The 12061-nt window shown below is 41.9% G+C and overlaps 1 protein-coding gene across 4 annotated transcripts in view; it reads left to right on the top strand.

The window, feature by feature from the left end:
- Nucleotides 1-1222: 1222 nt before the first annotated feature.
- Nucleotides 1223-12061, top strand: part of LOC133868528 (uncharacterized PI3/PI4-kinase family protein C1F5.11c-like) — a 33461-nt gene continuing 22622 nt past the window's right edge. The window contains exons 1-6 of one of the 4 annotated variants that reach the window (XM_062305444.1): nt 1223-1947; nt 2057-2097; nt 7417-7512; nt 7659-7721; nt 7828-7887; nt 8485-8553. In XM_062305444.1, the coding sequence (XP_062161428.1) occupies nt 2080-2097; nt 7417-7512; nt 7659-7721; nt 7828-7887; nt 8485-8553 (306 nt within the window). In that variant the 5' untranslated portion in view covers nt 1223-1947; nt 2057-2079. Of the gene's footprint in view, nt 2102-7416; nt 7513-7658; nt 7722-7827; nt 7888-8484; nt 8554-12061 lie in introns of all 4 variants that reach the window. The other 3 variants (XM_062305446.1, XM_062305447.1, XM_062305445.1) reach the window with 3 other exon arrangements.

The raw sequence follows: 12061 nt of genomic DNA, 5'->3' as shown, positions 1-12061 counted from the left end.
CTTTTTATCCTAACTAAGCCCTTTACACTTTTTTTTTTTTTAATAAAGTAACCGGAGCTACAATGCATTCATCTGAAAAGGCCCGAAGGCACAATACAGTGAATAGAGCACGACATCCTACGCACTAAGTTAGAAAAATCTGGCTTGGGTAATACCTACAAATAAACAAATATTATAGGATCTGACATTTGAGCCACTCTTTAAACAATAATGCTCTACTAACAAAGAAAAGAGGGATAATCCGAGTTAACAAGCCCTAAAAAAGTCCCGTAATATCTGAGAATTCAATAGACACTTTTGAAAAAAACTAAAAAACTACAAAACATAAATAAACACAAACAGAAAAACCAAAACACAGTCAGCGTCGGGAAGAAACAGTCGTCACTGGTGTCGGCGTGTGTAGAAGATGCGCCATTCCCGAGCAGATAAAACGCTGAAGACCGCCAACTACCACCAGCCAAGGCCTGGAAGACGGGGCATGGCCCTCACACGTGGATCCAAGGAAAGAGTTCCCTGGTGCGTGCTGGCCACGTGCCGAGCGCAGACGACTGACAAGGCTGTGGCTTGAAACGGCAAGACTGGAGGATGATGGGGAACACCACTGAGGTGCGCGTGTCATGAAGGGCTTGGGGGATGAACGTAGATCTGACTTCAAATAAAGTAAGTCAGCTGAGGAGGCATGCTAGAAAACTCGCCAGTTTTTCCAGCTGGTTTGCACCGCACCAACAACAGTAGAGCCACGTGCTAGCGTGCGTGACATCACACGCCACTGACTGTAGTTTTTTGTCTTTTTCTTCGCTGTAGCTGTGGCTTTTCTTTTGTATTTAGAGTTTGATTTGTATTTTGGGTTTGCTTTTCAGATGTAATTCAGACTTTTTTGTATTTTTGGGTTTGTTTTTCTATTGGGATTGGGTGCTTTTGGACAGATTTGGGTGAATATCAGGGTTTTTTTTGATTTTTTGGGCTTTGGGTTTCTTGCGGTTCTAGGTGTTGTGAGTGTTGCATGTAGGTTTTAGGGTTGGTCTTTATGGGTTTGTTTGGATTTTTCTTTTTATGGGTTAGTTTTGGTTGTTCATTTATATACTTTCGGTGTACTTAAGAGCGTCTTACGTCTATATATAAAGTTTTCTAACTTATTAAAAGAAAAAAAAAAAAAAAGTGAACCGGAAAACTTTTTTATTTTTTCTTGCTTCCTCTTCTTCTTCTTCGTATCTCTCTCTCTCTCTTTTCTTTTTTTCAACTCCTGGAGAAAGCACCGCAGACGTCGCACACCTTCACGCCACATACTACCCATACTACAATATTCCGCTCAATGAAATCCACGTTCTACCAGAATCGCAATCCACCGCACCAAAAAAAACATCGCACCAAAGGAAAACGCACCAGAAAACGCACGTTCATGCTGATACCGAACAGCAACACCAGATCGTCCTGCACGTGCGGTTCTTCCCACTCACAATTGATCGTAAGCTTTGTGAAGAACCTGGTTCTCTTGCTCTTCGAGACTACTCTTCTCATCGAGGGCGTGCGAGTACTCGCAAGCCACACCAGAAATCCACGTGATCGTGAAACGCACCAGAATCACCGCACTAGCTTTCCAGCAATTTCAGCCTTTCAAAATTCAGTACAGGATCTCTAAATCGCCGATAGCCAAGCACGATCGTCTTCCACACCTGGAGAAATCACAGCACCACCGGAGCACACCACACGGCGCACAGAAAAAAAAAAAAATAATAAAACGTGATACCCACAGACCGGTGAGACTACACGTCTCACAGAAGTCACCGTAACGAAATCAGATCCGAAGACTGCAAAGATTCTGGGCTTCAAAAAAACAATCCCAAGTAAAGATTTCCCAGATGCGATCCACGAGATCCCCAAACTTTCTCTGATACCATTTATTGGGTGGTTTTGGGTCTTTTTCAACTTCAAAAGCTACCTCACGAGGTGAGGTTTTTCCTTACATTTATAAACTGACCACCTAGCCCATTCTACAACCGATGTGAAATAATTCTAACAATCTCCCTCTCATACATCGGGCTTTGGGTCGGAGCAGAGACAACTCGTTTCTTCTGCGGAATGTTGCGCCAGAGACTTGTTGGTAAATCTGTACTTTGATACCACGTAGAAAAGTAGAGAAATATTCTTATTCCTTGAAAACTTGATATTGTGCCATAAGGCTACATTGGTTAAATAGAAAAAACCTAGAACATATTATGGGAAGAAATAATGAAATATTACAATCAAATCACAATATAATTAGGGAGTGTAGAATTTATGAATATTTGGCTTTCAAGCTTACTCATCTAGTGAGTGTATATTCAACTATATATAGAGTTTACAAGATACTATAGGTTTACATGATAAGCCGTAGCTTCTAGTATTCTAATCTAACACAATAACTCTTAGATAGAATTCTAATTACAAGGAACTTCCTCTAGATAACTCACTCCTTATCAACCGGTTTAGTTATCAATACAATCTAGGAGATTTTACGAACCGGAAGTCTATCAGCACACTCACTAGGATTCTTAAGAGATTGAATCACACTAGGAGTGTGCTGTGCATTAATACCCTCCCTCAAGGTCAGTGGGAGTGAGTGAACGTTGAGCTTGAAGCAAAGAAGTTGAAACCGCTTGGAAACAAGCAATTTGGTCAGCACGTCCGCAATCTGATCAGAGCTTGAAACAAAGTGAATCTCTAAAAACTTGGGAGCAACTAGTTCTAGGACAAAATGAAAATCAATAGCCACATGTTTTGTCCGTGCATGAAAAAAGGGATTAACTGATAAGTATGTGGCTCCAATATTATCACACCAAAGTTTTGGTGGATTAGACTGTGTAACACCAAGTTCTTGAAGAAGAGAACAAATCCAAAGTAATTCAGCAGCAGTATTGGCAACAGACTTGTATTCAGCTTTTGTGGAAGACCGAGACACAGTTGGCTATTTTCTAGAGCTCCAAGAAATCAAGTTGTTGCCAAGAAACACACAATAAGCCCTTGTTGAGCGCCTGTCATCCTGGCATCTGGCCCAATCAGCATCCGAATAGGCTTGAATGGAGGTAGAAGAGTTCTTGTGAAGTAACAAACCGTGAGTGATGGTCTGCTTGAGGCATCTAAGAATTCTCTTGACTGCTTGCCTGTGAAGTTTTGTGGGTCGATGCATAAATTGGCAGACACGGTTGACAGCAAACACCAAGTCTAGACGCATGAGGGATAGGTATTGAAGAGAACCAATTGTACTGCGGTAGAAAGTAGTGTCTTCCATAGGGTCACTCGAGAATGCAGACAAAGCCAAGGAAGAGGACATGGGAGAGTTAACCGGTTTTGCGTCTGCCATATTTGTCTTGTTTAGTAAGTCCCGGAAGTACCTTTGTTGAGAAAGTAGAAGACCATCCTTCACGGGTAGAACTTCAATTCCAAGGAAAAAATGTAAAGAACCCAAATCTTTAACCGTAAAATCATTGTTGAGTAGTTGTAAGAGTTCAGTAATAGTTGCAGGAACTGAGGACACAATGATAATATCATCAACATAAATGAGTAAAAACATAGTTATGGCTGCTGTGCGATAAATAAACAAAGAGGAATCAGCCTTGGAACCAACAAAACCGAGCTAAAGAAGCTTTCCACTGAGACGAGAAAACCATGCCCGAGGCGCCTGTTTCAACCCATAAATAGCCTTTGGTAACTTGCATACGTGATGAGGAAAAGATGAGTTAATGAACCTGGGTGGTTGTGACATAAAGACCTCCTTAGTCAAGAGTCCATGTAGAAAGGCATTTTGAATGTCTATTTGCTTCATAGACCAGCCGGCAGAGTAAGCAATGGACAAAACCGTGCGAATAGTAGTTGGTTTTACTACAGGACTAAAAGTCTCACCATAGTCAATGCCGGTATGTTGATGAAACCCTTTAGCAACTAACCTTGCCTTGTGTCGTTCGATAGAACCATCTGCCTTTCTCTTGATCTTAAAAACCCATTTGCAGCCAACAACATTCTTGGCTACCGAAGAAGGAACTAGAGACCATGTTTGGTTTTTAAGTGAAGCATTAAACTCAACCTGCATGGTAGTGCGCCATTCACTGACCTTGATAGCATTGGAGAAACAAGTTGGCTCAACAAGTGCAGATTCTGCAAGTATGGCCCGAGGTAGAGGATATCTAACTGTCCCATCCGTAAGCTGTCGAATTCAGCAGGCATTGTTCTGAGATCTTGTCCGCATAGGGTGAGCACGAGGAAGGGTCAGTGTAAGAGAAACAGCTGGTTCTGCAGGAGAGACACTTGAAGGAGAAGGAGAAGGGATTATAGGAGAGTTGGACTGCAATATGGTTGGAGAAGAGGAAGGAGTGGAATGACTATGGGAGGAATGAGTGATTAACTCTCGGGGAAGAGTTAGTGGAAGAGCAACAACAATAGGAGTATACAGATTAGTGGTTGATGTGGAGAAATTTGAACTGGTTTTGGTAGAGAAAGGAAATACCTCTTCATGAAAAATCACATCCCAAGAGACAAAGATATGACCAGTTTCGGGATGAAGACATTTGTAGCCTTTATGATGATGACTATAGCCTAAGAAAACACATGGTTTAGACCTAAGAGAGAATTTGTGAGAATTATAAGGTCTAAGATTAGGAAAACAAGGACATCCAAAAACTTTGAGAAAGTTATAGTCTGGGGTTTGAGAAAAAAGTTTTTGGAAGGGAGAAATATTTCCAAGTAAAGGAGTGGGCAGCCGATTGATTAAATAAGAAGATGTTAGACAAGCTTCATCCCAATATTTCTTTGGAAGTGAGCTTTGAGCTAAAAGAGCTAAGGTTGTATCAATGATGTGGCGATGTTTGTGCTCAACACAACCTTGTTGTTGATGAGTGTGAGGACAAGACACACGATGAATAATACCTATTGTTTGAAAATATTTGCTGAGATTGCGATATTCGCCCAATCATGATTGGACACTCTTGATTTTAGTATTAAGGAGACGTTCAATCATGGCTTGAAATTTGAGAAAAACAGTCATGGCATTAGATTTAGAAGAAATGGGAAACACCCAAGTAAATCTACTAAATGCATCCACAAATGAAACATAAAAATGATTTCCATTTATTGAAATAGTTGGGGAGGACCCCAAACATCCGAATAAACCTAGTCTAAAGGATTACAAATAGTAGTAGTAGAATGGGAAAAGGGCAATTGATGACCCTTGGCCTGTGGACAGACAGGGTAGGGTGATTGTGCCTTATTTGTTGAAACTGGAAGCTGAAATTTGGAAAGAACAAGGTTGACAATCCGAAGGGTTGGATGTCCTAAATGTTTGTGCCAACAATGTGATGTAGTCCTCTCACCAACGAGTGCTTGAGATGTAGATGAAGGCACTTGTGAAGGGAAGAGTTGATAGAGACCATTGTTAAGTTGGCCTTGGTGGATTGGAAGTCTGGTCTTGCAGTCCTTGATAATAAAATCAGAGAAGAGTGAAATTCAAAGAAAACAGAATTTTCAAAATTAAATTGATGAACTGAAAGAAGATTTTTGCATATATGAGGGACATGAAGTAATTGATTGAGCAGGAATTGATGACGGGAGAGAGTTAAAGATGTAGAACCAGAATATAAAATCGGCAAACCTATACCATTCCCTATGCGGATCTGATCCTGGCCAGCATATTCTTCTGAAGAGAGATTCAGATTTTGGAGATTGTTGGTCATGTGATGTGTGGCAGTTGTATCCGGGTACCAGTTGTCTTCAGGAGGTAGTGAAGGAGAGGAGTAGTAGGCTTGAGCATTTGAGTATGCTGGAGGAGACAATTCAGCCAAAGCAGGATCCGGATGTTGATAACATCTAAGAGCTGTATGACCAATCTTGCCACAGAGTTGGCAGATTGGTCGAGAAGGTGCAGTAGTGTCTTGGGAGAAATAAGAGCCTCTGCCACGGCCACCAGATGAAGATCCTCTGCCTCGATAATTGTTGCGGCCTCGACCACGAAGCACTAGGGCCCGAGCAGAAAAGTTAGCCATGGGAAGGGAAGCCTTCGTGGAAGAGAGGTTGTGTTCTATCCTCATCTCTTGAGAAAGGAGATGACCATAAATTTCATCTAAAGAGAGGGGGTCCAACCGAGTGGTTATGGATGTAACAAGGGGATCATACTCTGATCCGAGGCCAGCAAGAAGGTAGGAGATGCTTTCAAAGTCATTGAGGTGCTGTCCGGCAACAGCAAGATTATCACACATGGCTTTGAAGGATTGAAAGTATTCCGTTATGGAAGAGCTACCTTTCTTGGCTGTGGCAAGACGATAATGGATCTGCATAACACGGGAGTGTGCTTGAGAGGCAAACATGGAGACAAGTGTTGTCCATAGTTGATGAGCAGAGGCAGAACCGACGTTATGAACTATGAGCGGTTTAGTGAGTGTGGAGATCAACATGTTGAGGAGCATCTGGTCAAGTTGACACCAAACAAGATAGTCCGGATTTGCCATGGTTGCAGGAGCACCGGGAGTGGTGCTAGTGTTCGGGATGGTCTGGGCTGGAGGCTGAGATGTGTCATCCAGGAAGCCATACGCATCATTGACTTTGACATAAGCCAGAATCTGAGCTCGCCAGCTAGGAAGATTGCCGTTAGTAAGCTTGGATATTCAAGGTATGGTTCATGTTGGGGATGGTGAAGACAACGTTGGAAGCAGAGGGAGTTGCGGAGGGCTGTTTCACAGAGTGAGTAGGAGAGGAGGCAGCAGAAGAAGCAGTGGAATTGGACATAATGAATATCGGAAAAAAATTGAAGACGTTAGTCTAGAGCGCTTTTGATACCATGTAGAATTTCTGAATATTTGGCTTTCAAGCTTACTCATCTAGTGAGTGTATATTCAACCATATATAGAGTTTACAAGATACTATAGGTTTACATGATAAGCCGTAGCTTCTAGTATTCTAATCTAACACAACAACTCTTAGAAAGAATTCTAATTACAAGGAACTTCCTCTAGATAACTCACTCCTTATCAACCGTTTTAGTTATCAATACAATCGAGGAGATTTTACCAACCAGAAGTCTATCAGCACACTCACTAGGTTCTTAAGAGATTGAATCACACTAGGGTGTGCAGTGCGTTAATAGGGAGAGAATTCAGGAAGAGAATCTTTCCTTTTTCCACAGAAGAGATTTTTTTAGTCATAGAAATTGATTCATTCTGTTCCAAGCACCTTAAGTTCAAGAAAGAAGAGAGTTTGCAGCTTTGTTGCTTGCTTTTTGGCCTTTACTTCTTTTTGCCAATCCACATTGCTTTATATTTTGCAAACATATTGTGACCTATTGCCCTTAGTTTGACTGTATATGTTTCTGTAATGTTTTATCGACAGAATTGCTATCATATACTGTCATTCCAAACTCATTCTTTTTACTGACAAATTTTTATGATTCTGCAGCTATCACGGATCATTTATTTGTTCTCAAGTAACATGCATGATGCGTCATTGTCGCTCAGCATTCATACTACTTGTGCTAGGTTGATGTTTAATCTGGTGCATATGCTAACTCTGTTCTTCTTGAGAGTTGTAACAGTTTTGTATTCTATCTTCCTTTAGATCTAGCTTGTATATATACAGATCTTGATTGTGGTATGATATGAGTGACTCATTTTTTTTAATCCCTTTTGTGGTTATTTTAGTTGGAGCCAATATTTAAGAAAGGTGTTGACCAACCATCTATGGATGAAGCACGGATTCTGTTGGTATGAGTTACGATCTGACCTTTTATGCTAAATTGCCTTGAACTAGTTAATTTTGTGGATGTATATCTTTCTTTTGAGGAATGCCTTACCATGCTTTTTTCTGTAGGGTCACATTTTAGATGCTTTTGTTGGAAAATTTAGTACTTTTAAGCGTACTATTCCACAGGTAATCTCTGTTTGCTGTACCATTTTCCATTTGATATATGAAAAATACCTTGATTTATTGCTTTGTTACTTTGGATTCATTAGGGTGAGTACAGAGTTCAGGGTAATTTTCTGGAAATATTTTTGTTGGGAGTGAAACACTTGTGGCACTGTTCTACTGGAAAAAGCTTTGATGGATTCCCTTCTAGTGTTAGGTCAAAACTCTTTGGACTTTCAGATTAAAATTCTTTTTAGGGGTTGGAATTTGACTTGTTCTCCTGTTTCATTCTCTGTCATTCCCCTTGTAGATTTGTAGTCTTAAAGCAATGCTAAAGAAAGCATGCATATTCATAATCAGAATTTTTCTCCCCTTGTGGGCTTGTTTGTGAGTCTGAAATAGTTGAACTACTTTCTGTCATGTTCCTCAATCAAAAAAAAAAAAAAAAACTATTATTTTTTTTGGTGTTGGTAGGCTCCTTTAATTTTGTTCTCCATGAGCAATCCAATTTCTTTTTGACTTCTAGGATACTATCCTGTTCAAATGTTAATTCTATTGGTTTATTATTAGATTTTTGTTGCTTGCTTGTTAATATTTACGTGCTTCCGTGTTTCTTGATAGCTGTTGGAGGAAGGTGAGGAGGGAAAAGATCATGCAACCTTGAGATCAAAACTTGAACTCCCTGTGCAGGTTGTTTTGATAACTTTTCTTTGAGAATTTAGCTGTCTTAAGCTTTGTATGTTTTATCATTTGGAGTTGATTACGACAACTATCTAATTTTCTTGCTTTAGCTTCATCTTCCATATTGGAGTAGATCATTGATGCGTTTTATAGTTTGCACGTATGGGCTTCCAAGTTACCATACAAGTAGCTAGATGTTCAGTGTTTATGTTGCTATGGTGGGATCAACACTGGGTAATAGTTTTCTAACATCTTTGTTCTTAAGATTATTCTTGTTGTGATTCATTGTGGTGTTTGTGTTGACGAAGTAAGTCAAGCTAGAAGTAGGGGTGACAATTTGTGTTTGCGTGTCAGGTTCGTGTTGTGTCGAGGTATGGATATAAGACTATATAGGTTAACCATAACCCGATCTATTTAATTAAACGAATCAGACCCTCAACCCTAACCTACTAATTTTGTGTTGAATTCGCTGGTAATGTCAAAATTTGTCAGGCCTACCTCGAAGCAACTTATGTTTATTTGAGATTGAAGGGCAAATGGAGAGGGTAGGAGTAATTGGAGGATGAGGAGCTAAAATCCCTATGTTTGGTAGGAGGGAGAAATGGAGGGAGAAATGGAGGGAGTGATGGGGTAGGGAGAGGCAAAACCCTACCCGGCCACCAAACTCAATCTGCTCAAACATGAGTGATTGGACTAGGAAGAGCTGATTAGTGAAATGCCAGGTTGTTCCTTACTTTGAACCATTTAAATGGAAATGTAATGGTAAAGTTATGCCTTCATTTGCTCCCTTCCTTGTTTCCTTTGCTCCTACCAAACAACACCAAGGGAAGATGCAATCCCCTCGTTCTTCCCCCTTCGGTCCTTCCCTTCTTCATCTATCCTACTGTGATAACTATAGTTTACCAAAAATTTGCAAGTTAGTGTTCTATTGAATACATTTTTGACTTTAAAAGCATGCGTTGTTCCTCTGTAACTCTAAAGTTCTAAAATTATCAATTTCACAAGTTTTTACTATTTTGTTAGAAGTAAATAAATCTCACAACTCATGTACACAGGGAGTATACATGATAGATTCTCTACACTTTGTACTTTGATGAAATCAGTTCCATCTAGGGAAGTGGTCACGAATTTGTACTTTGATAAAATCAGGTGGGCTAGGGGCTAGAAACTTGATTCAGTTTAATCGGTCCCTATTGGAAGAATGGTTATGGTGTTATTCTATGGAGAGGGAGGCTTTGTGGAGATTGGTAATTGAAACTAAATATGATAGCTTAAGGGCAGATTGCTATTCTAAGAAGGCGTCATATCTCGGAACTCTCTCTCCCGCTCTCTTTCGCTGCCCTAGCAGTGGCGTGTGAAAGCGCATCAAGCTAGGGGTATACCTAGTTTCGTCATCTAGGAGCTCAGGTCCTGGGTAGGGTCTAATCTCCGGCGATGGTGTTGGCCGTTTGAGGTTGGGTATGGAGAATCGTTCCTTCACAGAGGCGAAAGTTGCTATGGAGCGACGAGATATGGGGCGGCATTTCTTGGTAGAGGCGAAAAATTTCTTCTTTGCGGTGCGATAAGATAAGGCTGAAGTTCGTTTGGAGGAAAGGAGGAAAGACTTTGTTGGGTGTGTCCTCTTGGGTATTCAAGGCACTATTTGGCTAGTGGATACGGTTGAAGAGGCGTTGAAATCTCCGGGAGAAGACTTCGCCAAATCTTTTCGTGAAGCTGAGAAGATGATTTTGGTCCGTGGGGGAGAAAATAAGGCCGGCCGTTTTTTTGAAGGTAACAACTTTTGTAGAGGGTGGTCGGAAAGGTTTTTTATGGCTTCCCGAAGGTGGTGGTGGATGGGATGGCGTAGGTTGGCGGGTGAGCTACGGCAAACGCTAGTTGTCCTCGAAGCAAAAGTGTGGCCTCTAGTTTCTGAGGTGCTGTTCTCGGAGGGGAAATAGAAGGGGGGTTTCGGTTGCTCTTATGCTGAAGAGTGGATGAGAAGAAGGTGGGGTTGAAGTCGGTTTCCGTGACCCCTCTTGGTCTGTTCCCATCGGTGTTGGCAAAGGGAGGTGAGGAGGGGCGTATGGTGGTGAACTGCTACAAGGAGAAGAAGGTGGGGTTGAAGTCACTTTTCGTGACCCCTCTCAATCTGTTCCCATCGGTGTTGGCGAAGGGAGGTGAGGAGGGGCGTACGGTGGTGAACTGCTCCGAGTTGGATTGTTCTGGGTCGTCGGTGGCTTCCTGTGTTACAGCGGAGAAGATGACGGATACTAAAGGCAGTTCCGGCTTTTTCTAGGTGAAATTGTTTCTAGGGATTTCTTGTGTTCTGTTGGATCGGGTCAAAGGAATTTTGGGTCGGGTAGTGGGTGTGGGCTATAAGCCCAATGGATTTAGGTCTAAGCATGTTAGCAAGAAGCCCATTATTCCCTTTAAACCGTTCTGGAAGTCATTGGGTCAGAGTGTTAAGCTTTGTTTCAATTCTTCCATCCTGCACAAAGTCTCTGGTTATCGACCTTCGATTCCGGTAGGATCTCACGGAGGTTCTGTAGTGCTCTCCTCGCCAGATATCTTGAAGGATTGTTTTGGGGCTGTAGTGGTAGAACGGGGTGAGCCCGCTGGCGAAGCTGGAGTATTACCCAATCCGTGTGGAGGGGGTGCTTTACATGGGTCCAAGGTTTACCTGACAGGGGTGGGTACACGAAGTGACCCTGCCTTGGAAAGGTTCCTCGCCATAAAAAAAAAAAAAAAAAAAGTGGTGGAAGGATCGCTGTTGGAGATTATGTCTGAGACGTTCTCGTAGGACCATCGATTGGATAATGTGGTTTTGGATTCCACTGCTCGGGATGGGCTTGTCCCTATGAGCTCCGTCCCTTCTCCTTCAGAATCTCAGTTTGAGCCTTTGTCAGCTTCGAATTCTCCCTTTATTGTTGAGGTAGATCGGTGAAGGAGGTCATTAAGCCAATTCCTCATGCGAGGGGTTTTTTAAGGAGGGGATTTCTCAATCCGAGTTCGGCAAGGCATGCTTTAACTAAAGTGTCTGTTTGCGTCGCCATTGACTCTAATTGTTAAGGAAGATGAGGCTGTAATGACTCCCTCTCATTTGGGTTGTTGTGACTCCCCAGCAGTTTACAAGGATGAGGACCTTTGGGTGAATGGCCTGGGTCAGTCTCAGAAGTGGCCGGTTGGTTTTGGCCCGTCCAGGGAGGTTGTTGTGTGGGATTAGGGCGATAAGGTTTGGGATGGGGAGGATAGAGTTTCTCCTTTACCTTTGGGTGTTTATTTGCCCGATGTAGAGGATTTGATTTTGCTTCTGGATATCCTAGATGCCAGCATTAGCAAAGAGGAGTTTCATCGGGAAGCAATGGTTGTGCGCCAAAAAACTTAAGGAAAAAGGGAGGTATTGAGTTTGAAAAGATCTATCAATTATGGCGATGATTATGCAACCTCCTGGCGTCGGAAGGGAAAGGCTCACATGTTCAAGTGTTGAGAGTCTCGTGGGTCTTAGGTCTTTTGGGTTTTGGGGTTTTAGTGTCTTGTG

Source organism: Alnus glutinosa, chromosome 5, assembly GCF_958979055.1.
Source record: "Alnus glutinosa chromosome 5, dhAlnGlut1.1, whole genome shotgun sequence".
Classification (NCBI taxonomy): Eukaryota; Viridiplantae; Streptophyta; class Magnoliopsida; order Fagales; family Betulaceae; genus Alnus; species Alnus glutinosa.
The sequence above is the reverse complement of the archived record's forward strand: the minus strand, read 5'-3'. Positions and strand labels throughout refer to the sequence as shown.